This window comes from Hyperolius riggenbachi, chromosome 1 (genome assembly GCF_040937935.1).
Source record: "Hyperolius riggenbachi isolate aHypRig1 chromosome 1, aHypRig1.pri, whole genome shotgun sequence".
In the NCBI taxonomy this organism is placed as follows: Eukaryota; Metazoa; Chordata; class Amphibia; order Anura; family Hyperoliidae; genus Hyperolius; species Hyperolius riggenbachi.
Window position 1 is genome coordinate 252777579 of NC_090646.1, and position 27075 is coordinate 252804653.

A 27075-nucleotide genomic window follows, 5' to 3' on the forward strand; every position below is an offset into this window, starting at 1 on the left:
CCCTCTCAAGCACTTGTGTACTGCACTGCACTGTGCTACTCACTAATTAATATGCTAGTTACTAATTAATAAGGATCACATAAGACTTTGTCTCAGACGTTCTACTTTCCTGGTGTGAGTACTACACCCATTGTGGTGTAAAGCCCCATCTACACCATACAATTTTTTGTCCGATTCGATTCCTTGATTCGATTTGATCCAATCCGACATGTCCGATTGTGATTCAATTCGATTCAATTTGCCATAGTTTTGCAATGGCAAATTGTATCGAATCGAATCCTGATCAGATATGTCGGATTGAATCGAATCAAATCAATGAATCAAATCGAATCGGACAAAAAATTGAATGGTGTATAAGGTGTTTGGTTCTGACGGAGTTTGGTCAATGCCAGTTTTGCTTAGTTTTTTGTTTTTGTCTTTTTTGGGGGGGGGGGGGGGATTAAAATGTACCAATATTGATAAGTTAACTGGCTCCTGCCCTGTCCACCTATTAAAAATTTAGGCCACATAAACACTATACACTAAAAAACGGATGCTTTTTAACTTTCCATAGCAGTGCATTGTGAACAAGCTTTCAGTCTACCAACAAGTTTGTAAAGCATTCAACCGCAAACTCGTGTCCCAATCTCCATGGGTAACATTCTTCATGCTTGTGTATAGACCTAAAGTGTTAAAATTTTCTGCATTTAAATAAGCTGATTATAAGTGCAGCAAGTTTAACACTCTAGAAGCATTGGGCAAAGATTCAGACAAATAATTGAATCAAAGACCACCACAGACATAGATGGCGCTACACCGAGGGGCACTGACCCCAAGCCCCCTTAATCACTGTGCCCCCCCTTAGAGTACAGTGAACAGGATAGGGTCTGTAAAAAAACTCTCCATGTCAGCCTGTAGGTGTTGGTGTTAAGTAATCCAAACGTTTTATCTATTTGCCATAAATACCTTCACAGTACAGTTAAGGGGCCCATACACTCAGCCGATTTTCTGGCCGACCGATTGATCCCGATCGATCGATCGATTGATCGTTTGCAAATCGGTTGACCAATCGACCGATCGATGGACGATTTCGATCGATTTCGATGGATTTCCATCGAGCTGGCAGGATGGAAAATTTAGGTCGATCTGATGAGATTGCTTATCAGTTTGCATTGGCCTTAATGGAAATCTGATGGCAAAAAAATGCCATCAGATAGAATTCCAATAGATTTCAAACTGAAATCTATTGGAATTCTATCCTGGTAAAAAATGTTCTAAAAACGCATCAGATAGATCATCAGATGCATTTCTTATCTATCTGCTGCCAATCTGACGAGTGTATGGGCACCTTAAGAGTTTACAGTAAGAGTGAATAAGATGTGGAATGCATTGCCACAGGAAGTAGTTATGGCAAATTCTATACCTGCATTTAAAGGGGGCTTAGATGCTTTCCTTGCGTTGAAAGACATCCATGGCTACAATTACTAGGTAATGCCCAGTAATGTTGATCCAGGGATTTTATCTGATTGCCATCTGGAGTCGGGAAGGAATTTTTTCCCTTTTGGGGCTAATTGGACCATGCCTTGTAAGGGTTTTTCGGCTTCCTCTGGATCAACAGGGATATGTGAGGGAGCAGGCTGATGTTGTACTTCGTTCTCTGGTTGAACTCGATGGACGTATGTCTTTTTTTCAACCCAAATAATTATGTAACTGTAACGATCGGTGTCAGCACACAGAGAGAATCTGATTATTGGTGATCTGCAGTATCACCAAGAATACAGATTATACCTGATTATTGATGATCTGCAGAATCATCGATAATCCAAGTATAACTAACCTCTGGACACCTTTATAGTGAGAGTGTTTGGTGCAACAGTAATGACTTTGAGTAAGACCACCCGAGGAGCAGTTGGTCTTTGGCAGTATGGGTGATACTGCCTTTTGGTAACAGAGACCTTCCAGTAGCCTGAGAACTCCAAGCGGGTGGAGTTTCAGGGTAAGGTAGGCTGAACCTGTGAGTGAGTGACACCTGAGGGTGGTAGTCACTATCAGGTCTGGAGACTATCTCTAACGAAAGAGATAGCTCTCGAGGTCGGGCAAGCCAGGTCGGCAACACACAGATAATAATACAGTGAACTGGCTAAGTGTGGATTCCCAGGTCCACCTGGTTCCACCACACTGAAGGATCTGACTAAGGTCTGAGTGCTAACATATAGGTATTCGCAATGGCAGACCACCAGCAACTGACAAGCAACCTGAATATATAGTTGCAGGACTCTGCCACCCCGCCCGAGCCACTCAGCCAATCAGGAGTCCAGCAGGAATCAGCTGATCGTCCTGATCAGCTGACACATCTCCTGCTGGCATAAAAGGTCTGACCTCTGGCGCGCGCGCACGTAGCTCCTCGGCCTGTGTGAACTAACAGACCCAGCCACACCAGTCGCACACTGCTGCGGACAAACCACAGCGCTGGACGCGGAATCAGCCGCCTTGCCGCCAGTGCACGCGGCGGCTTTTCCGCGTTTTCTCACAGTAACTATGTAACCTAAATATCCTAGGGGCCGATGGCTGGAATGATTTGTCTGTGATCTATCCACACAGGAGCAGCTTGCTAGCAAATAAGGATTAAAGCATGCCAGCAAACTAGCCAAGTACATATGTAGGTAATATTTCTTCAATAATAGCACCATAATTTGGACAATCTTCTCTGCTCAAAAGCCTCTGAGTTCTGTTTGTGATATTTACATTTGGTTCCTATCATTGTTGAACTAATTAGCCTTATAATAAACCTTAGGTGAAAATAAACTGTTGAGGGATACAATTGTATTTATCCTCCTACTCTAAAAAATACTTTTTCAGACATCTCATGGTTTTATTTTATATTTAAAGAAGAACTTTCATGAAAATCACACACAAATAAGAAGTATGTTTCTTCCTGAATAAAATGAGCCATAGATTACTTTTCTTCTATATTGCTGGCCTTTACAGTAAGTAATATATAGGTAGAAAAAAACAAAGTCTTGTAAAAGTAATACCTTTTAGTTTCATAAAGTTTTATTGAACAATATGCTCATTAGTACATCAACTGCTATTCAAACAGTCCCCAACATGGGGACAGTGCATAACATTACAACAGAGTAAATACAAAACATATCTTGTTCAGTTCCACACTTGTAGGTACATATACTATCACATGGTTTGCACAGAAGACATCTCCACGACAACGGCAAGTATATTATATATTTGTGCTAATTGGGCTCTTTCTTTAATAAAAGTAATACCTTTTAATGGCTAACTGATAAAGTTAAATAATGCAAGCTTTCTGTGATCTAGTCCCCTTCTTCAGGCATATAAGCTGAAGTAAAACACTGATGCAGGTAAATAGTAAACACAAAGATGGCAGTTGTGCTGGTTACTGTTTAGCAGTTAGATGTCAGGTGATCAGCAGGCTGGAGCCAGTGAGCTCATGCAAGCAAACATGAAATCTAGCAGGTTTCTGAAGATCATGAAGCCAAGTAAATCATTTTGCATAAGGAGTCATGAATCCCATTCCACAATTTAAACCCTCTGTTAATGTCTTAAACATCTTCATAAATTTGTACTCAGAAATCTTTCTTGCTTGTTCATTTTTGAAGTTGCCCTTAAGAATAAGTACTTTGAGATCTTGCATGCTGTGTCCTGGTTCACAGAAGTGTTGACCCACTGGTGTGTCCATTTTACCCTCATTAATTTTAAAGCGGTGATGGTTCATTCTTGTGTGCAGTTTTTGTCCTGTTTCTCCTACTGTATATAGATTCCTCTTGAGGGGCATTTAATGCAGCGTATCATGTATACAACATTGGATGACTCACAGGAAAATTGGTCTTGCATTTGATGATATTTCTGTGAGTTTGGTATTTGTATTTGGCTTGTGCATAAGATATAAGGGCAGGTCTCACACCTTGCGTTATTGCAGGGTAATGTGCCTGGAGTTTGTGGTGTAGATAATGCACTTCTGATAATCATTTGTCTCAAATCGGGAGGTTGTCTGAAAGCAAGCAGTGGTAAATCAGGAAAAACTTCTTTCAGGCGTTTGTCTTTGTGGAGTATTGGTTGCAGGGCTTTCGTTATCTTCCTCAGCATCTTTAATCTTGGATTGTAGGTGACCACTATTGGGACTCTGGTGTTTTCAGTCTTTGGGGTGAACTTCAATAGTTCCTCTCTAGATTTTAAAGTTGCTCTGTGTATTTGATCTTCAACGATTTGTGGATGATATCCCTGATCTATGAATATATTACGTAGCGACACAAGTTGTCTGTCTCTGTCCTCTGAATTAGAACATATTCGTTTATACCTCAGAGCCTGGCTGTAAACAATAGATTTTTTGGTGTGTTCCGGGTGGAAACTATTCCACTTCAGGTAAATATGCCGGTCAGTTGGTTTACGGTAGATTGATGTTTGTAAAAATCTATCTTGTATATAAATTGTAGTATCCAGGAAACTGACATGGGAGGATGAAAAGTTTAGCGTTAACTTGATGTTCTTGTGGTGCTCTGAGAAGTTTTTGTGGAATTTGATTAATTCTTCCTGCGGCAAGAAAGCCGCAATAGCAGTATAGGGGGTGCTATTGTGGCTGGGAACGCGAAGAATCACTCGCGTTCCCATGCCTGTCGGCCGGTGACGGCGAAACCGGAAGTCGTCGCCGGCGGGTCCAGGAGCATCGGACCGGAGCTGCGAGGGCACCGATCAGCTGCACAGGGCTGAGGGAAGCCCCAGGTGAGTTAACCTCATTTTTTAGCCCTGATTTAAGTATCCCTTTAAGGGCAACTTCAAAAATGAACAAGCAAGAAAGATTTCTGAGTACAAATTTATGAAGATGTTTAAGACATAGTTTAAATTGTGGAATGGTATTCATGACTCCTTATGCAAAATGATTTACTTGGCTTCATGATCTTCAGAAACCTGCTAGATTTCATGTTTGCTTGCATGAGCTCACTGGCTCCAGCCTGCTGATCACCTGACATCTAACTGCTAAACATTAACCAGCACAACTGCCATCTTTGTGTTTACTATTTACCTGCATCAGTGTTTTACTTCAGCTTACATCTGGAAATATGCCTGAAGAAGGGGACTAGATCACAGAAAGCTTGCATTATTTCACTGTCCCCTTGCCCGCTCGCTTCGCTCGCTGGGCTGCGGGCTTGGTCCTCGCTTCGCTCGGACAACTTTTTATTCCTACTCTATGTCCACATGGATAGTGGAGATTGCACGCGCACCTGCTTTAGTGGAGTCACTGTCCCCTTGCCCGCTCGCTTCGCTCGATGGGCTGCGGGCTCAGTCCTCGCTTCGCTCTGACAACTTTTTATTCCTACTCTATGTCCACATGGATAGTGGAGATTGCACGCACACCTGCTTTAGTGGAGTCACTGTCCCCTTGCCCGCTCGCTTCGCTCGCTGGGCTGCGGGCTCGGTCCTCGCTTCGCTCGGACAACTTTTTATTCCTACTCTATGTCCACATGGATAGTGGAGATTGCACGCACACCTGCTTTAGTGGAGTCACTGTCCCCTTGCCCGCTCGCTTCGCTCGCTGGGCTGCGGGCTCGGTCCTCGCTTCGCTCGGACAACTTTTTATTCCTACTCTATGGCCTAGTGCACACCAAAAACCGCTAGCAGATCCGCAAAATGCTAGCAGATTTTGAAACGCTTTTTCTTATTTTTCTGCAGCGTTTCAGCTAGCGTTTTGCGGTTTTGTGTAGCGGTTTTGGTGTAGTAGATTTCATGTATTGTTACAGTAAACCTGTTACTGAACAGCTACTGTAACCAAAAACGCCTGGCAAAACGCTCTGAAGTGCCGTTTTTCAGAGCGGTTTGCGTTTTTCCTATACTTAACATTGAGGCAGAAACGCATCCGCAATCCAAAATCTGCAGCAGCCCGGGAGTATGCGTTTCTGCAAAACGCCTCCCGCTCTGGTGTGCACCAGCCCATTGAAATACATTACCCTAGCAGATCCGCACCCGCAAGCGGATCGCAAACCGCAGCAGAACCGCTCTGGTGTGCACTAGGCCTATGTCCACATGGATAGTGGAGATTGCACGCACACCTTAATTATTTTCATTATATTTTTTATTATTTCATTAAATCCATTTCTTGTATTTTTTCAAGTTTTAAATTACAATTACAGTTTTCAATACAAGAATTACTTGTATTCCACAGCCACTAGGTGGCATGTGGAGTTCACTTTTTCTTCCTGGCACGCCCCCAGCTAACAATCCCTCCAATGAGGAGGGAGACAAACATCACCAGCAGAGCTAAGATGGCCGACGGAGCCACGATTGCGGACTTTCGGCGCTCCCTGCATGGTGAGTTTAAGCTTTTTCTCACCGAAAGTGCCAGAATTTGTTAGAGCACATTCTTAGCTTTCCATAGATATATAACTTGTGGGGTTTTAAACAAGCTGAAAGCGGAAATTCGTTCCGTTTTCAGCACAGTTCCAATTGTCTATGGGGATTTGCGCTGGGTCCCCTAAAGTAGACTAGCGCCATTACTTTTACAAGACTTTGTTTTTTCTACCTACATAATTTGTTTGGCTAACACGGTACAGAAACATTTTTACTACTACAGTAAGTAGTAGAAATCTGACATTACTGACAGGTTTTAGGCTAGTCCATCTCTCCATAGGGGATTCTCAGCATGGCCCTTATTCTTTATAAAGACACTCCCTGAAAAAGATTTATACAAAGATACTGTCCAGCCTCACAGCACATTTTTTTGGCAGTTGGACGGAGCAACTGCCATTCACTAAGTGCATTTTTAAAATAAAGAAATCCCTGTGAACCCCCTATGTGGAGATGGGCTAGTCCATCTCCTCATAGGGGGTTTACAGGGATTTCTATGACCTATTGTAAGCAAAGAAGCAGCCGGCACCATCAATCGTAAAGTTTCTGCTCTTTTATTGCATGAAGGATTCCAGCAGTTAAAGCAACGTTTCAAGGTTGCACACCTCTTTATCAAGCTTGCTAGGAATCAAGATACACACTAACTGACAGTATACAGCTTTATATAATACACATGATCAACAGCATCCAATAGGATTCAAATCTAACTGCCCCAATCATCACAGTCCTATGCTGGTGGACCTGATGGGGAACTTAAACATAGCTGTCCTGATAGGCTGCAGTATTGTAGAGCCACCCACCTGTCCAATCTCTCATTCACCGACCAGCCTCCGTCCCCCTGGGTCCGCCGGAATTGACAATGGGCGTCCACCTTCCCCGCTGAGCGTGTCAGGCGAATCCCCCATGTGTATACACGCGATGGGCGGAGCTGACGCTCCGTCCCAGCGTGTCTCGGCGGACTCAGGAGACGTCAGCGGCTGTCAGCCGCCGACGTCACCAGATGGAAGGGGGAGCGGCGCTGTCGGCCAATCAGAGTCCTCCTACATGTATACAGAACGTGGCAGTCGCCTGGCAACCGTGAAAACACGTTGTCAGAGCGACGCCACCGTAATACGCAATACACTGGTAGTAAGCATTCCATAAACAATCACTGAATACAATCCATATATAGACATCAACGCAGTATGGAGGCATAGCAGAGGCAAACAGGAGGAGAGAAGGAAAAGAGTATATAGTAACGAAAATAGAAAGGCAAAACAAAGAAAAGAGAAAAAAGAAAAAAGAGTATAAACGAGAGTAGGGGGGATGGCCAGTGCCAGCATACACAAGGATCAGAGAGTAGAAAAAACAACATCATATTATGTCATAAAATCGTCTACCAAAGTAACAGATGTCAATACATTCCCACCAGATTCCACTATGAGCATATATCCACAGTTCCAATAACATGCAACCACAGTTCTATACATATAGTAAGGCTGGGCACAATGGAGTATTGAGTGCAACAAACTATATCAACACAATATTAGCATAAAATTTTTTTATAAAAAGGGTGATAAGTCAAGTTCCCTATTGAGTCCTCTCGGCTCCATTGTGTCCAGCCTTTTGATCCAATACGCCTCCCTCCACAATAGCTTCTTAATGCGATCCCCTCCCCTCCTAAGGGGTTCAATCCTTTCAATGACCATAAATCTGAGTTGGCTAACATGGTGGCCCATCTGTGCAAAATGGTAGGCCACCGCCTGGTCACTCAGTTTCTCTCTAATTGCATGTTTATGAGATGATAGACGTTTTTTAAGTTTTTGTGTGGTCTGGCCAATGTATAGTAGGCCACATGGGCATTTCAGAGCATAGACTACATAGTCTGAATCGCATGTATGCCAGCCCCTAATCATAATTTTAGTGCCCTGATGAGGGTGGAATAATGATGGGCCCTTAATAACCGAGCTACAATGTACACAATTAAGGCAGGGAAAAGTCCCTCGCCTCTGTGTCTGAACCGTATGGCTGTCAGTATTCACATCTGCATGTACCAAACGATCTCTTAATGTAGGTGGTCTTCTATAGGATATAAGGGGGGGATTCCTAAAGTGTTCAATCTCGGGGAAACTGTCGGATAGCAAGTGCCAGTGACGTTTAATAATTTTAGATATGGCCGGACTGTGTGTATTGAATCTAGTCACAAAGGGGATACGACCTTGGATCTGCTGTCTATTTTTTTGTCCCATACTACGTGTATCTACCCTAGCACGTGCCCTTTGCAGAGTCTCAGTGGGATACCCCCTATTCTCAAATCTATGTTGCATCTCATCAAGTCTAGTCCCACGTACATCCTCATCCTCAACAATATGTTGGATTCTCTGAAACTGGCTGATCGGCACAGACCTCCTAGTGGCCCACGGATGGAAACTCCCGAAATGGAGAAGGGAGTTCACATCCGTGGGCTTAACATAGAGGTCGGTAGCCAACCTATCGCCATTACGGTATACCAATGTATCTAAGAAACTCACTCGTTCAGTTGAAGAGTGTATAGTAAGTCGTATGTGCGGGCATCTACCCATCAACTCAGCAATAAAGGTCTCCAGGGTCGAGTACACCCCCATAAAAATGTTAGCGTAGGACGGGGCCACATTCGACCCCATGGCTGTACCCCTGATCTGTAAGAAGAAGTCATTATCAAATCGAAAATAGTTAAACTGCAGAACGATTCTTAATAAATCACATATAAATTTAATCTGTGCAGCCGAGAAATCCGATGCTGTCTCCAGCATATAGTGTACTGCCTCTACACCCCCGACTTCTTCTTACAGATCAGGGGTACAGCCATGGGGTCGAATGTGGCCCCGTCCTACGCTAACATTTTTATGGGGGTGTACGAGGAGATGTACGTATACACCAACACACTATTCCAAAAATACGCCAGGCAATGGCATAGATATATAGATGACGTGTTTTGCGTGTGGACGGGGCCACACTCGACCCTGGAGACCTTTATTGCTGAGTTGATGGGTAGATGCCCGCACATACGACTTACTATACACTCTTCAACTGAACGAGTGAGTTTCTTAGATACATTGGTATACCGTAATGGCGATAGGTTGGCTACCGACCTCTATGTTAAGCCCACGGATGTGAACTCCCTTCTCCATTTCGGGAGTTTCCATCCGTGGGCCACTAGGAGGTCTGTGCCGATCAGCCAGTTTCAGAGAATCCAACATATTGTTGAGGATGAGGATGTACGTGGGACTAGACTTGATGAGATGCAACATAGATTTGAGAATAGGGGGTATCCCACTGAGACTCTGCAAAGGGCACGTGCTAGGGTAGATACACGTAGTATGGGACAAAAAAATAGACAGCAGATCCAAGGTCGTATCCCCTTTGTGACTAGATTCAATACACACAGTCCGGCCATATCTAAAATTATTAAACGTCACTGGCACTTGCTATCCGACAGTTTCCCCGAGATTGAACACTTTAGGAATCCCCCCCTTATATCCTATAGAAGACCACCTACATTAAGAGATCGTTTGGTACATGCAGATGTGAATACTGACAGCCATACGGTTCAGACACAGAGGCGAGGGACTTTTCCCTGCCTTAATTGTGTACATTGTAGCTCGGTTATTAAGGGCCCATCATTATTCCACCCTCATCAGGGCACTAAAATTATGATTAGGGGCTGGCATACATGCGATTCAGACTATGTAGTCTATGCTCTGAAATGCCCATGTGGCCTACTATACATTGGCCAGACCACACAAAAACTTAAAAAAACGTCTATCATCTCATAAACATGCAATTAGAGAGAAACTGAGTGACCAGGCGGTGGCCTACCATTTTGCACAGATGGGCCACCATGTTAGCCAACTCAGATTTATGGTCATTGAAAGGATTGAACCCCTTAGGAGGGGATCGCATTAAGAAGCTATTGTGGAGGGAGGCGTATTGGATCAAAAGGCTGGACACAATGGAGCCGAGAGGACTCAATAGGGAACTTGACTTATCACCCTTTTTATAAAAAAAATTTATGCTAATATTGTGTTGATATAGTTTGTTGCACTCAATACTCCATTGTGCCCAGCCTTACTATATGTATAGAACTGTGGTTGCATGTTATTGGAACTGTGGATATATGCTCATAGTGGAATCTGGTGGGAATGTATTGACATCTGTTACTTTGGTAGACGATTTTATGACATAATATGATGTTGTTTTTTCTACTCTCTGATCCTTGTGTATGCTGGCACTGGCCATCCCCCCTACTCTCGTTTATACTCTTTTTTCTTTTTTCTCTTTTCTTTGTTTTGCCTTTCTATTTTCGTTACTATATACTCTTTTCCTTCTCTCCTCCTGTTTGCCTCTGCTATGCCTCCATACTGCGTTGATGTCTATATATGGATTGTATTCAGTGATTGTTTATGGAATGCTTACTACCAGTGTATTGCGTATTACGGTGGCGTCGCTCTGACAACGTGTTTTCACGGTTGCCAGGCGACTGCCACGTTCTGTATACATGTAGGAGGACTCTGATTGGCCGACAGCGCCGCTCCCCCTTCCATCTGGTGACGTCGGCGGCTGACAGCCGCTGACGTCTCCTGAGTCCGCCGAGACACGCTGGGACGGAGCGTCAGCTCCGCCCATCGCGTGTATACACATGGGGGATTCGCCTGACACGCTCAGCGGGGAAGGTGGACGCCCATTGTCAATTCCGGCGGACCCAGGGGGACGGAGGCTGGTCGGTGAATGAGAGATTGGACAGGTGGGTGGTTCTACAATACTGCAGCCTATCAGGACAGCTATGTTTAAGTTCCCCATCAGGTCCACCAGCATAGGACTGTGATGATTGGGGCAGTTAGATTTGAATCCTATTGGATGCTGTTGATCATGTGTATTATATAAAGCTGTATACTGTCAGTTAGTGTGTATCTTGATTCCTAGCAAGCTTGATAAAGAGGTGTGCAACCTTGAAACGTTGCTTTAACTGCTGGAATCCTTCATGCAATAAAAGAGCAGAAACTTTACGATTGATGGTGCCGGCTGCTTCTTTGCTTACCTATTGATTGCTCCAGAGGGCTGCTGGACTATCAGCCAGGCACATCCAAGTGGATTTTTTTAGAGGGTGCTACCACATCACTACTTATGACCTATTGTAAGTGACAGCAACATAGGAGATAATGAATGCATGGTTATTTTACTCGGGAAGAAACATACTTCTTAATTGTATATGTTTACATATATTTTAATTTTTAAGATTTTCGTGACAGAGGTCCTTTAAACATTTACAAATTAGAGTGAATGTTTTGTTGCCTTTGCTTAGTGGCAGTCTATTAAGTGCCTAGAGTAAAAATACATGAACTATTTAACTTTTTTATCTCCTTCTGCTCTCAGAAGTTGTATTCTGCCAGGAAAACGTTAATGGCTGTAATTTGCTTATTAGTAATGTTTATTAGTAATGTTGTACAAGGTACCGACAAAGCAGCTGTCACTTCCATGGCTAAAAATTAACTCTTTTAGACAAAATACAACAAGTAAAACAGCCTGGTTATTTATGTTTTGCACTGTACATACACGTGTTTATCTCATCATGTCACAGATCGCCTTGGGTACACTTTAAATGTATCACCTGGCAAAAAATATCTAAAGCTCGCCATACAAACATTGATTTGGATCACACAAATGAGCACAGACTGTAGCTTTTTTTTTTATCATTGACATAAGCACAGCTTATACTGTACATACTGAGGTTGAGGTGGCTGTATCTTAAAAAAAGAGCAAAAAGAATGCATGTATTGATCAGGATCCATTTAAAGTCACTGAAAGCAAACTTGGGCATACTGTATGTATATTACCATTTTAAGCCTCTGTACCCCAACATCTGAAAGCTTAAATTGGAATTGTAGTGACATATAATAGACTGCAGAAAATGATTCAGGATACCCACTTTTACAGTAATGTCCTGGGGTTGGCATCAGAAACACTTCCTATATCTTTATATTGCTGTATATTGGTATGTAGCCCCACCCTCCCAGTGATGCTTTGCCTATGCTGTTTAGCTATGCAAAATTCTCCTCCTAGAGCATTCTGGGAGACTAAGCATTATTTTCACTGGCTGCTGAACTCTCAGTAAATAAACATTCTGCAGAGCTGCACCTAACTAGATGTTGTTGCCCGTGATAAATTTCAGAATTTAAATCGAGGTGAGGAATGATTTTACAATAGCCAAACACTGACTATTGTGAGTAGAGGTCAGTGCACAGGACCGTGACATGGAGAATATGGAGTGCAGTAGCCCAATAGTAGTCCACACAGGTATTCAAGAAAGAAGAAGGTGGGCACGCACATCCAATGCAAAAAATTTATTCCACCATTAAAAACCATGGGATTACAGTACCGTTATGCTGGAGAGGAATACAAGTCAGTGAGGGAAAGGTCTACAGCTGTTTCACGCCAGTAGTCTGTGGCGCATCATCAGGACCTGGTTTTTAATAGTGGAATAAATTGAAATTTTGCATTGGATGTGCGTGCCCACTTTTTTCTTTCTTGAATAGCCAAACACTGACTATATCATAAATTATTTTAATTTCTCAAAGTAAGCAATTTTATTTATTACTTTACTTTACAATGACAGTGAGTGTGTGTGTGTTGCTCAAAAATACAACATGGATTTCTATGTATTTTTCTTCTCAATCAGCATCTGGCTGTGGCAACGCAAAAGATCTGACTGACAGAAAAGGGACCTTCACATCAATGAGATTTCCCTCCACTTACAAAAATGATGCCAGCTGTATCTGGAATATTGTAGCTCCATCAGACAAAGTCATCCACTTACATTTTAGCGGATTCCTACTTGAGGATAGCACACTCTGCATGAATGACAAAGTGGTCATCTCAGATGACATCAGTAGCCTTGGTAGGTATCCTATTGTTTGACTGTCTACAAAGCAAACCTTTCCTGTTGTACGCTCATACTCATATTTCATTTATTTGTTTCCTGTGGGAAGTCTCAGTATGCCACCTCCTGGTGACAGAAGAGAATCAGATTTGTCAGCAAAGAGAAAGTAAAAATTCGCTTTAAAGGACACCCGAGGGTAAAATAAACTAATGAGATAAACAATTGGATCTATCTTCCTTCTCCTAAAAATGACTTTTTAAGATATACCACAGTTTTATTTTATATTTAAATCTACTTTTTACGTTTTTACTGTTTTATTGTTTTCGCTCAATGACATATTCATTGAAGTATGCCAGAGCTAAAATCTGTGAACTATTGTCCCTTTTTATCTCTTTCCTGCTCTCAGAAGCCATTTTCTGCTAGGAAAGTGTTTTATAGTTGTAATTTCTTATCAGTGAGGGTCACACTGTAGTCTGACCAGACCTGACTCAGACAGGAACTGCCACTTACATGCCTGATGTTTAACTCTTTCAGGAAGAGAAAGAAAAAAAGGAACACAGCACAGTAATTTGTGTGCTATGCACTGTACAGACACGTCTATCTCATCATGTCACATGTCACCTCGAGTATCCTTTAAATTATTTTGATGAGAACGCTTTGCATCTGCTTATGTAAACTTTTATAAACAAAAAAAAAATGTTTGTTAATTTTTTCAAAACAATCCTTTGTGGTTGTAACTGTTTACATAAGAAAAAATCCCCCATACTATAATTATTTGCACTGAAACAGTTGGCTGTTATTTTTTTATGCACTTCGCTTGGGGACAATAAATATTATTTCCCATGCTTGGGTGACAATCCTTATCTTAATTGCCATGTAAATATTATCACATGCATGGGTAGGCATGCAGCTGGTGCTTACACACAAAGATCCCAGACAACCAGGAATATCAACAACAGGGAACAGTGAGGAAAGTAGTTGGCAGTGCAGAGGGTTTACTTCAGACCCTTTTGGGATTTCTAGCCTTTTTGTCACTCCAGACTTGTCACTCCAGTACTGTGTCACCCCCCCCCCCCCCCCTCCACCTGAAAGAAACACCACACTCTAGAGAATATATGGTAAAGCATGTGCCATATAGTGTGGATGCACAATACAGGGAGTCCCTGAAATACAAACATACCGCCAATCCTGTTGCTTTTCATTGCACATCCTCTTCCTGCACTGCCCTACCTTAGTGTGTAAATGCAGAGTATAGCACAGCAGAAGCTGCTGGCGTCCAGTGCTGTGCTTCCGCCTGTCCACTCACTATTTGCCTTAGTGCCCAACATGTCCTACCGCAGCATGTAGCGTGATTACACGCTACAAGAGTAGAGACAGTACTAGAGGGAGCAGAAAACAGACAGGATGGTCGCACAGGCACAGCACTGGACTCCAGAGGGGAGGTTAGAGCACAGCATCTGCTGCTTTATAATCTGCCTTTACACACTGGGTTGGGGGAACGCCGGAGGGGGCAGGAACAGATAGTGGGCCACGGGGACAAAAGGAAGCACAGTGAGACAGAGGGAGGCACAGAGGAACGCACACAGCGCTGGATAATACACAAGGCGACTTAAGCAGGTGCCTAGGACCTGGAGAGAGTCTAGAGACCCAGTACATGCTAACCCCCAACACATCTTGCCAAAAAAGCTAAGTGGCCATCAAGCGTGGGCCCGAAGTCATTGCTTGATTAAACAAAAATGTAAAAGAGTGGCACTGGACTTACTGTTTAATATCTATAGATGTATTTCATAGTTTACAAAAAAATAAAAAATAAATACAAAAAAATAATAAAAAAGCAAATGAAATAAAAAATATATATACATAAAAATCGCAAATAATCATTAGCGTTGTGGACCAAGAAATAATAGGGAATGGGGGATGAGTGCAAATGTGCCCATGATGTTATACAGTTACTATCAGATTGGGCAGAACACAGTTGTTACAGTATTCCACTTCCACTCACTCATCCAGCATGCATACAGGAGCCACCTGATTCCCTTTTCAAGGCCCTACTGTACTGAAGAATATGTTCCTAAAAGGAAGCGAAGCATGCAAAAAATAGCATGTGGACACATCTTTAAAATTGTATATACACATGAGCAAATGGTATATATATTTATATGTATTCTTACCATGAAGGTAAATGATATACTTGCATAGCAGCGCCCCTCTTGCCAGATCTTGTCCAAACTGGAAGGAATCGTTTCTAGAAGAAAATGGTGAGCTTCTGAGAGGAACTGGCGGTGAGGTAAGTATGTAATATTCACTTCTGTAACAAAATGCAAGTTGCCTGTCTGGCCCAATTCCTGAGACAATTTGCATTTATACAAGTTGTGCCGCCATGGTATTTATAAATATGTTATAAGACACGCTACAAGGGTCACATGGCATCTTCTGGCAATTGCGTATATCATAATGCAGCATTCAGACTTTCAGATTGGCCACAAAGTGTATTGTACTAAACGTATTCCTCTTAAAATGTAAAGTTTCATCTCACATTCCTACCTAATGTGCTTAACAGGAACCCACTGCGGAGGCGCTCTTCCAGCTGATCTGGTTAGTCACAGCAACACACTATCTGTGACATTTGCATCTAACGCCAGGGTAGTAGACACAGGATTTGCTGCAACCTGGGAATTTGTGGAGCCAGATGCCATTTCTGGTAAGTAAAACCCTTTTTAGGCTTGTGATGCTGGCTATACATTGATGTATTTCACAAACATTTTACACAAACTTTTGGCAAAATTATGACAAAAAAACCCAAAACATGCACATACACACAATTCACTTCAATGCAATCACGCATCTCAGGGATAGGTTTGATTGTTTTTGGCAAATTGAATATGATCACATCTTAAAGAGAACCCGAGCTGGGTTTGAACAATGTGATCTGCATAGTGAGGCTGGATCTGCCTATACAGCCCAGCCTCTGTTGGTATTCCAAACCCCCCTAAGGTCCCCCTGCACTCTGCAATCCCTGATAAATCACAGCCGTGCTGTCGGCACACGGCGTGTAGCAGCGGCTGTGTTTTTCTCTATAGTGTCAGTCTGCTGCTCTCCCCACCTCTTGCAGAACTCCGGTCCCCGCCTGCCTCCCTTCCCTCCTCGCTGATTAGAGGGAAGGGAGGGGGGCAGGGACCGGAGCTCTGCAGGAGGCGAGGGAGTAGCCGAGACTGACACTACAGATGTAAACACAGCCGCCGCACAGTGCGGCTGTGATCTATGTCTGATTTCAGAGTGCAGGGGGACATTAGGGGGGTTTGGAATACCAACAGAGGCTGGGCTGTATAGGCAGATCCAGCCTCTGTATTCAGATCACATTCTTCAAACCCAGCTCGGGTTCTCTTTAAGGTTTGTGGCCAATTTTGCAGTTAGATTGAGTGGACCCTGAATGGCCATACTTCCATCTCCGGTGTAGAGCAATGCATTGGTAGGAAACATTATACTCTGTAAAAGTGCTGCGGAAGATGTCAGCACTATATAAATACTAAATAATGATAATTAGTTCCCTAAAGAGGAACTCCAGTGAAAATAATGTAATAAAAAAAAGTGCTTCATTTTTACAGTAATTATGTATAAGTGATTTAGTCAGTGTTTGCCCGTTGTAAAATCTTTTAAATCCCTGATTTACATTCTGACATTTATTACATGGTGACATTTTTACTGTTGGCAGGTGACGTAGCTGCTGCATGCTTTTTTGGCAGTTGGAAACAGCTGTAAACTGCTATTTCCCACAATGCAGCAAGGTTCACAGACAGGAAACTGCCAAGAGTACGTACTCAGAGTTTCTTGTGGGAAGGGTTTCACCACAATATCAGCCATACAGCGCCCCCTGATGGTCTGTTTGTGAAAAGGAATAAATTTCTCATGTAAAAGGGGGTATCAGCTACTTATTGGGATAAAGTTCAATTCTTGGTCGGAGTTTCTCTTTAAAGGACACCCGAGGCAAAAATAAACTAATGAAATAAATGTTTGTATCTGTTTTCCTTCTCTTAAAAATGACTTTTAAAGATAGTTTATGGTTTTATTTTATGTTTAAATTTACTTTTTAAGTTTTAACTGTTTTATTGTTTTTTTGCTCAATGACACATTCTTTGAAGTATGCCAGAGCTAAAATATATGAACTATTGACCATTTTTATCTCTTTCCTGCTCTCAGAAGCCATTTTCTGGAAAGTGTTTTATAGTTGTAATTTTTTATCAGTGAGGGTCACACTGTAGTCACTTCCTGTCTGAGTCAGGAATGAGTCAGCCACTTACATACCTGACATTTAACCCTTTCAGGCAGAGAAAGAAAAAAAGGAACAGAGCATAGTTATTTATTATTTGTGTGCTAGGCACTGTTCATACACATGTCTATATCATCATGTCACATGTCACCTCGGGTATCCTTTAAAATCCATTACAAATACAAAGGAGTCTTAAAAATAAGGTTGTATAACCAGTGTGTATTGCAATATCAGACTGTGGTAAACATATACCCCCCTAGAGTCTCTCATATGATATAATGAACAAGTAGTAGAAAAGAACACAAAAATCTGTAGAGGAGCCATGCAGTCACATTCCTCAATAGATTAGTCTATTGTTTGTTATAATTTGCCTTGCCTAAACAAGGCAAAAAAAAGCTGAATGTCTGCAAACCCACACAGCACAGCTACAGTAAAGTATTGTACTGTTAGTCATCAGTAAAAGCCAGAAGTTTTAAATCAGGAATATATAATGTATTGGCTAACTTAAAAATATATGAGTAAGCTTTCGGCTATTGTGCCTTCATCAGACTGAACCCTGCTTACAAGATGTTGAAACAGGCAGCTATATATACACGCAACATCAAAAGGGCATACATGGACAGCACTACTACTACTACTACTACTACAAGTCCCATACACATAGCATCCACTGAAACATGTCAGGGGTAGATAAAAATTAAAAATAAACTGCAAGCTTCTCAGTAAGAGTGAAATCACACAAAATCTAGCCCAAGTATGGAGCTGATATCACCGGTGCTCTTGCTGGTCTTTATAAGCTAGTAAAGCCTACCTTCATTAGGCCCCGTTAACACTGCACGCGTTCCCATCCGCGTTTCGGGAACGCATGCAGGAGGCCGACACGCACAACATCAGACAGTGCATAGACTGCACTGTCTGATGTTCACCCTGTATGCATTCCGGACCTGTGCAGTCCGGGAACGCATGCTGCACGCATTTTTTCCCAAAACGCGTGGCTGTCCACGCTACGCATACAAACGCGGATGGCGTGCGTTCGTACGCGTTGCGTTCTGAATGCACGGCCCGGACGTCTGCTTTTGCTAATGTGAACAAAGCCTGAGGGCCCGTTTCAACTATCGCGAATTTGCATGCGCATCTTGCATGCGAATTCGCATGAGCAATACAAGTGGATGGGACTGTTTCCACTTGTCAGTATTTCTGAGTGTTTTTCTGTGCAGAAAAAATCTGCATAGCAGAGCCCTCAGAATTCGCGAATTGCATACAATGTATTTAATAGGAAATTTGCATGCGGGTTTGGTATGCGAATTTTCATGCAAATTCGCATACGATGTCGCATAGAAACAATGGAAAAGCAAACAGGCACTGCAATGGTTAAATTCGCATACATAGTCATCCATGCGAAATCATATGCGAATTCGCATGAAAATTCGCATACAACCGCATGCGAAATTCACATCCATATGCAAATTTTTTCCGCGGCGATTCCCACCGCACAAGTGGAAACAGCTCGGGTTTGGGATTGTGGCCTCCAGCAGATAAGGCAGATAAGCCTCAGAAACCAGTTATCAGTCATTAACAAGAAATGCTGTATTTATGATGGACAGAAAACCTGGAACAATCACAGGTGGCCCTATAGTAATAATGAGGCATACATTTCATAAGGCTCATGTAAAAGGATATGCAGGAGGATGCCCCTGCATATGTATAGATGAGTGTGTCCCGCGGTAAACACACACACTTGCTTTTATATCAGAGACTAGTAAAAAAGTCCGCCCGTTAAACAGGCGTTAGGTCACAGCCGCTACACCCCACCCCCACCCCCCACCCCCGCAATGCACGCACATAAGCGTCCTGCTTACTTCACAACAATTACAGCACCCTGATACTGCGCTCATATGCTGAGTCAGGTGTTAAGTATGTCACCTCTAAAATTTTATAAAAGGTAATGAATCAAACATTCATCAAACATTCATATTACAGGTGCTAAATTCTAAATAAAACACATTGGCAGGTAGTAACCACATGTATAATGTCCTTGCTCATATAATAGTTATCATGTGGGAGCGCTCTTCCTAGATGCGTGCAACCATCAAAATAGTTCTTCAGTAAAGTGGTTAAGCGCTCTTCTCTGCCTCTTCCTTCTTAGACACAGCAAATATATCATATAATGAAAAAGCCCCCCCTTCGGGGAAAGACTCACCAGACTTCTAGGCCTCCAAGGCCAATGCTCGCATTCGGGGTATTGGCCACCCCGCAGCCTCTCTGGCAGTCCTCTCTCGGCTATTCCCAGTCTGTGTAAGCAAAAAACGAATTCCACATCGCGTAAAAGCGTACCAGTTTATTTAAAAAGTGGTTAAAAACAGATCAGTGGTGTATAACCACTCATTGGGTCAGAAGACTTCATCAAAAAATGAAACACAGCCAGCCCCTTGTTTGACAAGCTACCTGATTCCAGGTACAGGGGTATGCAGAGATGAGATGCACTAAGCTTGTGACAAGGCGCACGCCTCTGTCATCTAGCGTCCCTCTCCGCAATATCTTACTGGCTAGTGCTCTAAAAGATACCGAGCCTACTGCACACAGACAATACCCTTTGCTTGTCTGTGTGCAGTAGGCTCGGTATCTTTTAGAGCACTAGCCAGTAAGATATTGCGGAGAGGGACGCTAGATGACAGAGGCGTGCGCCTTGTCACAAGCTTAGTGCATCTCATCTCTGCATACCCCTGTACCTGGAATCAGGTAGCTTGTCAAACAAGGGGCTGGCTGTGTTTCATTTTTTGATGAAGTCTTCTGACCCAATGAGTGGTTATACACCACTGATCTGTTTTTAACCACTTTTTAAATAAACTGGTACGCTTTTACGCGATGTGGAATTCGTTTTTTGCTTACACAGACTGGGAATAGCCGAGAGAGGACTGCCAGAGAGGCTGCGGGGTGGCCAATACCCCGAATGCGAGCATTGGCCTTGGAGGTCCCGCTTACTTGCTCCCCACCACTGTCTGAAGTATATGCACACACGGAGCTGCTTGCTTGGCAGTTGGAAAAAGCTGTTATTTCCCACAATGCAATGAGAACCTCTGTGAACCACACACAGCAAACTGTCAGATCCGGCCCTGTGTCCTAACTGCCCTGGCTGTGCACACGCTCAGTACAAAAAAGCCAGGGGCACACAACCATTCAGTTGATGATGCAGGGACACTTGCATTTTATTGTATAGGATAATGTAAATTGCCCAGTATATTACATGTATTCAGACTGCGCATTACAGAAAAATGTAGCACACAGCAATTTTACCATTACTAACATTGAGGGAGCACCGGACATTAACCCAATACTACCATACATGTTACTGAGTTAACAGACGCATTGCTATGGTAACGTAAAGCTGAAAGAACCACTATTGCAAAAAAACGGTACATTTTTAAATACACACATATACAATGTTAATTTCACCCAGAGTAAAGTGAGCTATAAATTAAGTTTTCCCCTATGTCACTGTCACTTACAGTAGGTAGTAAAATGATGATAGATCTGTCAGGTTTTTGGACTGGTCGATCCCCTCATGGAGATTCTCAGTATTCCTCTTGTTCCCCTGGGAAATGATCTATATATAGGTGCTGGCCAGCCTCTCTACTCATGTACACACTATTTGGAAGTTGGATTGAGCAATTGCCATTCAAGTGCCAAGTGCTTTTGTTAATAAATAACTGACAATCCCCCATGGGGAGATGGGGTAGTCCAAAACTGGACTAGATTTCCACTACCTACTGTAAGTGATAGGTAGATAGGAACAACGTAATTTTCAGTGCATTGTATTGTAAAACAAATGTACATTTCATATTATGTATTTCAACATTTTCAATTTTTTGTGATAGTTGTTCATTAATACGCTAGTAGGTTAATGGGTCTTGCTCCCCTGGCATTAGTATCGATAAAATTGTCATAAACTACCTGCTCCATTTAGTGCATCAGGGTCTTCATTTCTCCTGCATTCACCATAATACAAAATACCGTAAGTAAGATTATTTACAGTAAAATAACACTGTAATAAATAGATGAAATGTTTATCTATAGCACTTTTTTCTGTTTAATTTAAAATGTTTGAGAGCTGCAGCCTTTAAAGGACATCCGAGGTGACATGTGACATGATGAGATAGACATGTGTATGTACAGTACCAAGCACACAAATAACTATGCTGCGTTCCTTTTTTTTCTTTCTCTGCTTGAAAGACTTGAAAATCAGGTATGCAAGTGACAAGTTTGGTTTGGGTTGGGACCGGGTTGGACTATAAGGTAACCGTCACTGATAAGGAATTGCAGCCATATAACCCTTTCCTGGCAGTAAATGGCTTCTAAGAGTAGAACAAAGATAAAAAAAGGTCAATAATTCATAGATTTGAGCTCTGTATTCTTCAATGAATGTGTCATTGAGAAGAGGCCGGGAAACAGTAAAAACTTAAAAAGTAGATTTAAATATAAAATAAAATTGCGGGATAACTAAAAAATTTCATTTTTAGAAGAAGGAGAATTGATACAATTGTGTATGTCATTAGTTAATTTTCACCTCGTCCTTTAAGGGCTGGGGTCGACTAGGAATCACAAACCGTGTTTTTCATCTATGTTTTTGGAGGACTTTGAAGGAATGTGATTTCACCCTGCCAACAATCAGCAAGCACCGGGAAAACACTCCAAGTGGACATAGCTCCCAACTTTTTGAGATACGAAAGACTGACACTTAGCTCCACCCCTGACACACCTCTAACCACACCCCCAGCACACCTCTAGTTATGCAAGATTTCATTAAAAAAATATGTTGTTTTATAATTCAAACCACACTAGTCCTTTATATCATGGTTAATTTTCTTTTATATTACTGTTAAAAAATAAGAAATATATACATTTAAAACATGGGAGTAAAGTTTAGAGTCAGTTAAACACATTTTTTTCAGTAGAAAATTAAATATATTTACATAGATCTGTACATCAGTCCTGAAAGAGAGACAAATGAGGAAAAAGAGGGACAGAGGGATTGGGTTCCCAAAGAGGGACTGTCCTCCAAAAGAGGGGCAGTTGGGAGCTAGGCTAGTGGGTCCTAGCCAAAAGCATGGGTTCAGTAGGTCATCCTGGAGCGTTAGAGTCTTGCCCAAGGACTCTTTAAAGGATTAGGTACTGGTCCCAGGCATTATTGAACCCTGTTCTCTTACATTAAGAAAATGTAAACAGTACACTATCCAATCACAGCAATGACCTGCAGAATATAGTAATAAAGAATGATTAACAACCTAGTCGCATATTTTATTTTTCACCAGGAATTGCATCTTGTGGAGGTAATTTCAACTCGGACAACGGAGAGTTTATGTCACCGAACTGGCCCAATGGCACTTACCCTGCAAGTAAAGCCTGCACATGGAAAATCAATGCCCAACCTGGCAAACAAATCCACATCGTCTTCAAAAACTTCCAACTTCAGATCGCAAACTTACTAGGAAGATGCCAGGATTATGTGGAGATTTTCAACGGAGACCAAAAAGAAGCAGAGAGTCTGGGTAAGTGTTCATTTGGGGCCTTCTAGCCCATTTAGAATTTGTTCTGTTTATGCACCAAAAAACTTCAACTTCAACAGAATAAAATCCCCACTGCCCATGTTACTGCATCTTCTGTTATTAGTAGAATATTCCTCAAATATTCCAAAGGAATTATGTACAGATAGAATGTGAAGAATGAAGATACATTCATATTTGAATTGGGATTCAGTTATTAGTCCTGAACTATGCTGATGAAATGTATGTGCTCAAAGAAAGAATTATTGCAGGGCCAGCCTTAGGCCCGGTTCACATTAGCGTTCGCTGTCCGGATTCGCCTGATCGGATCCAGACCGTATACTGTACAAACGCAACGTACGTTCCGCATAGCAATGTAAAGTCTATGCGGACGTTCACACGCATCCGTTCCGTACAGAACGGAGCCGGATCGGATCCGGACTCCGGACACTTTTACAACATGCGCTATTTTTCGAGTCCGGTCATCCGGCCCACGCACCCGGGAGAAACGGATTGTAATGATCCGCTCAGCTGGCTGCAGAGGCAGGCAGCTGTTTGACCATTCCTTATGTCTGAAAGATGCAGGTCTCTGGAAAAGAGACCTGCCTTCATCTTGCAACTTTCAGAGTTGCTTTGCTGAGGGATTTGCATACATGCAAATTGCCCAGCTGTCTCCTTTGAGGGCTGGCAGTATAAAAGCCTTCTGCACCCAGAAGGCTTTGCTGGTCATAACGGTTTGTTAAATACACTCCTGGAGTGTCAGCCTTCCCTGTTGGATTGTTATAGTTATCTTAGAGTAATTCTGGGGACTGCACTAGGCAGCTCCTCTAGTGCAGTTAGCCTGCTTATCTGTTTTGTCTATGTTGCCTCTCTGGTGTGATTGTCCTGTCACCAACGGTGGTCGATAGGAAATCGTCCTGTCTGTCTGTGGGTGCTAACCAGAGCAGCTGTTGCTACTGGTAGCCCCTTCTGTTTCATCTGTCTTACTTAATTCGCACAAGCCTCTAGCGGTCCTATGCCACTTGGGGGGCCCGGACTACACGCCGGTATCCCCCATGCTTGCGGTGCCTTTCTGGCACTGCAATGTATCTAGTTCCGGCTACTTTTTTGTAGCCGGAACTGATACATTCCGGATCCCCAACTGGTGGCAACTTGTGGCCACCGCAGAGACCCGTACGGTCTCTTTGCGGCCCCCGGACACTTGCGGACTCGACCCGAAGTGTGATCGGGGCCTAAGGTTTCACAGCGCCCTAAACGTAACCAGATTTTGGTGCCCCAATCCCCCTCTACCTTTATCCTCTTCGCGTGCGCGTGTACACACACGCGCATACAGGCTCATATGCAATTAACCTTTTCTCCTTAGTTATCTCCTAGGACAGTGATCTTCAAACTTGGCTCTCTAGCTGTTAAGGAACTACAAGTCCCACAATGCATTGCAGGAGTCTGACAGCCACAGTCATAATTTATAAAGGCAAAAGCATTGAGGGACTTGTAGGTCCTTAACAGCTGGAGAGCCAAGTTTGCAGATCACTGTCCTAGGAGATAATTTTCATCTTTGCTTTAAAATAACTTTTCAGGCATTTTACAATTGAAAAAGTACTTAAAAGTTGGTGAAAAAAAAAGTGCTATCAAAATTGTATTTTCTTGCATCCTTATGGTTTAAAATGCATTTTATGACAAGGTGTGCTCTGACACTTCAACGGAGGGACAGAGGAGGATGGGGGAAACCTTGTTAGGATCCAAAGGCTTCTCCGTCCCGAGGTAAGTATCCCCCAGAGGGATTTTTTTAAGTTACAGATTCTCTTTAAAGGTGCGTACACACGCACTACTAAGGCTGTATCTGATCCGTTGTGTGGATCGTTCAGAAACAGCCTTATCAGTCTGCAGACAGACTGTACACACGCACTACTGTCGGGAGAACGACCGCCCAGCGGGAGGGTCTGACGGACTCGTCGTTCTCTTTAGTAGTGCGTGTGTAGGCACCTTTAGTGTATATAGGCAGATCCCCTTTTTGTGTATATAGGCAGATTCCCCCCCCCCTACTTAGTGTATGTAGACAGATTCCCTCCCCCCCCCTTTAGTATATATAGGCAGAACCCCCATTTAGGGTATATAGGCAGATCCCCTTTTAGTGTATATAGACAGATCCCCCCCCCTTGTGTATATAGGCAGATCCCCCTTTAGTGTATATAGACAGATTCACTATACCCCCCCCCCCCCCCTTTGTGTTTTTAGGCAGATCCCACTTTAGTGTATATAGGCTAGTAGATCCCCTTTTAGTGTATATAGGCACGTTCCCCCTTTAGCGTAGGGAGGCAGTTGGGGAACCTTACTTTTCTGCTGGGAACAGAAGATGGCCAGGAGTCAGGACAGGGATGACAAATCCAGAGCAGCATCTGTGGAGCAGCCTGCATTTCTCACTGAAGCAGGCTGATCCATGAAATCCAACATCGCCTGTGAGCAAGGGGCGGAGCTACTGGCTCACATACACTCCGCAAGAGGCAGCAGGAGTTTCTTGGAGTTTTCGCCCCCATCACCCCCAGCGGCATCAGGGGGAGGGGCTACCACTCAAAGCAGCCATAGACGGACCCGTTTGGAGCCCGCAGCCAGTTAGAAATGTGGCCAGGGCCAGTTAAATGCACATTCGCCCCCCTAGAAGCCGGCGCTTTGGGAGACCGCTCCGGCCGCTCAGGTCAAAGGCCAGCCATGCATTATTGACTTTATGTTTATGTGCAATAACTGAGATAACAAGCCATAGTTTACAAAGCATGTGTTTACCAGAGAAGAAACTTCCAAAAAGAAAGCAATGCTTCAATTTAGCTGATTCAGGAATACACCGCTCTGGCCCTTTAAGGACAAGAGCCTTTTTATAAAAATGTTTTTGCTTTGTGGCCACTGTGGTTGGCTCTCAGTGATCACAGGGTTAGGAGCCATTGAAAGTGGCTCTTGACCTTGGTACGCAGCTCACCTGTCGCTAGCGCTGGTGGGGACATGCTATTGTGTCCTGTGCGAGGGAGCCAGTGTTTATACCACATCAGGCTTAAGCAGCCATAAGTGTGGCGTATTTTTACTATAGGCAATTCCGAACCAGTTAAGGGAGAAACATCAATGAAATGTAAAAGTTGCACTAAACATTGCAGTCTTTTTTTTCCCAGCAATTATTTTATGACTACAATACATAATTTATCATATTTTATACATTGCACTACAGGTGTCATAATGCATGTTTTCTAAAGAGAAGGATAGCCACTAATTTTGTTTTATTATCTTTATTTTCCTGAGCTACTGGTTAATTTTGCTAATGTTATTATATGCACTCTACAATACAGTCATTCAGACATTTACATTTATTTAAAACTAGAATTATGCCAGACACCTTAACAGGCTAATTTATTTTATTCTGCAGGTCAATTCTGTGGTCGCACAATTCCAGGCATAGTAAATACAACAGGCAATGCTGCTGTCATTAGATTTATCAGCAATTCTCAGCAAGAACAAAGTGGTTTCTATGGGTACTGGACAACAGATCCAACAAACATTACTTATGCACCACTAACACAGCCAAAACCATGGGACAATATTAAAATAGGTGAGTAAAATACCGTAAGAAATATTAAACTGAAATATATCTGTTATGGACTCCAAGGGCTTGATTCACAAAGCAGTGCTAACCTAGTTAGCACGCCTAAAGACTTTTGGGCATGATAAGCATTGCACTAAGTAGGTAAGCACCGCTTTGAGGGAAAAACTTGTGCGCAAAGTCCGGTGCGTGCGAAACGTCGCATAGGGTTTAATGGCGTTGCGCGCGGCCGCGCGTAAACTTTGTGCGCGAGTATATTTTATCACGCCTAAACTGAGTTTAGGTGTGATAATGGGCTTTTCACCAGCGTGCTAACAGTTAGCACTGCTTTGTGAATCAAGCCCATTAAGTGTTTTAGAATTGTAAGCTTTCAAGACAGCTCAGGTCACTTCTTCAGGCACAGTGTCTGATGAGGCGATCATCCTGAGCTGTTTGCAAA

At 42.8% G+C, this 27075-nt stretch overlaps 1 protein-coding gene across 1 annotated transcript in view; it reads left to right on the forward strand.

Annotated features, from left to right (window-relative positions):
* LOC137571338 (ovochymase-2-like) overlaps positions 1 to 27075 on the forward strand; it is a 142522-nt gene that overhangs the window by 83732 nt on the left and 31715 nt on the right. Inside the window, exons 19-22 of the mRNA XM_068280337.1 lie at positions 13049 to 13267; positions 15810 to 15950; positions 22826 to 23062; positions 26463 to 26645. Coding sequence (XP_068136438.1) covers positions 13049 to 13267; positions 15810 to 15950; positions 22826 to 23062; positions 26463 to 26645 — 780 coding nt within the window. The remainder of the gene's footprint in view (positions 1 to 13048; positions 13268 to 15809; positions 15951 to 22825; positions 23063 to 26462; positions 26646 to 27075) is intronic.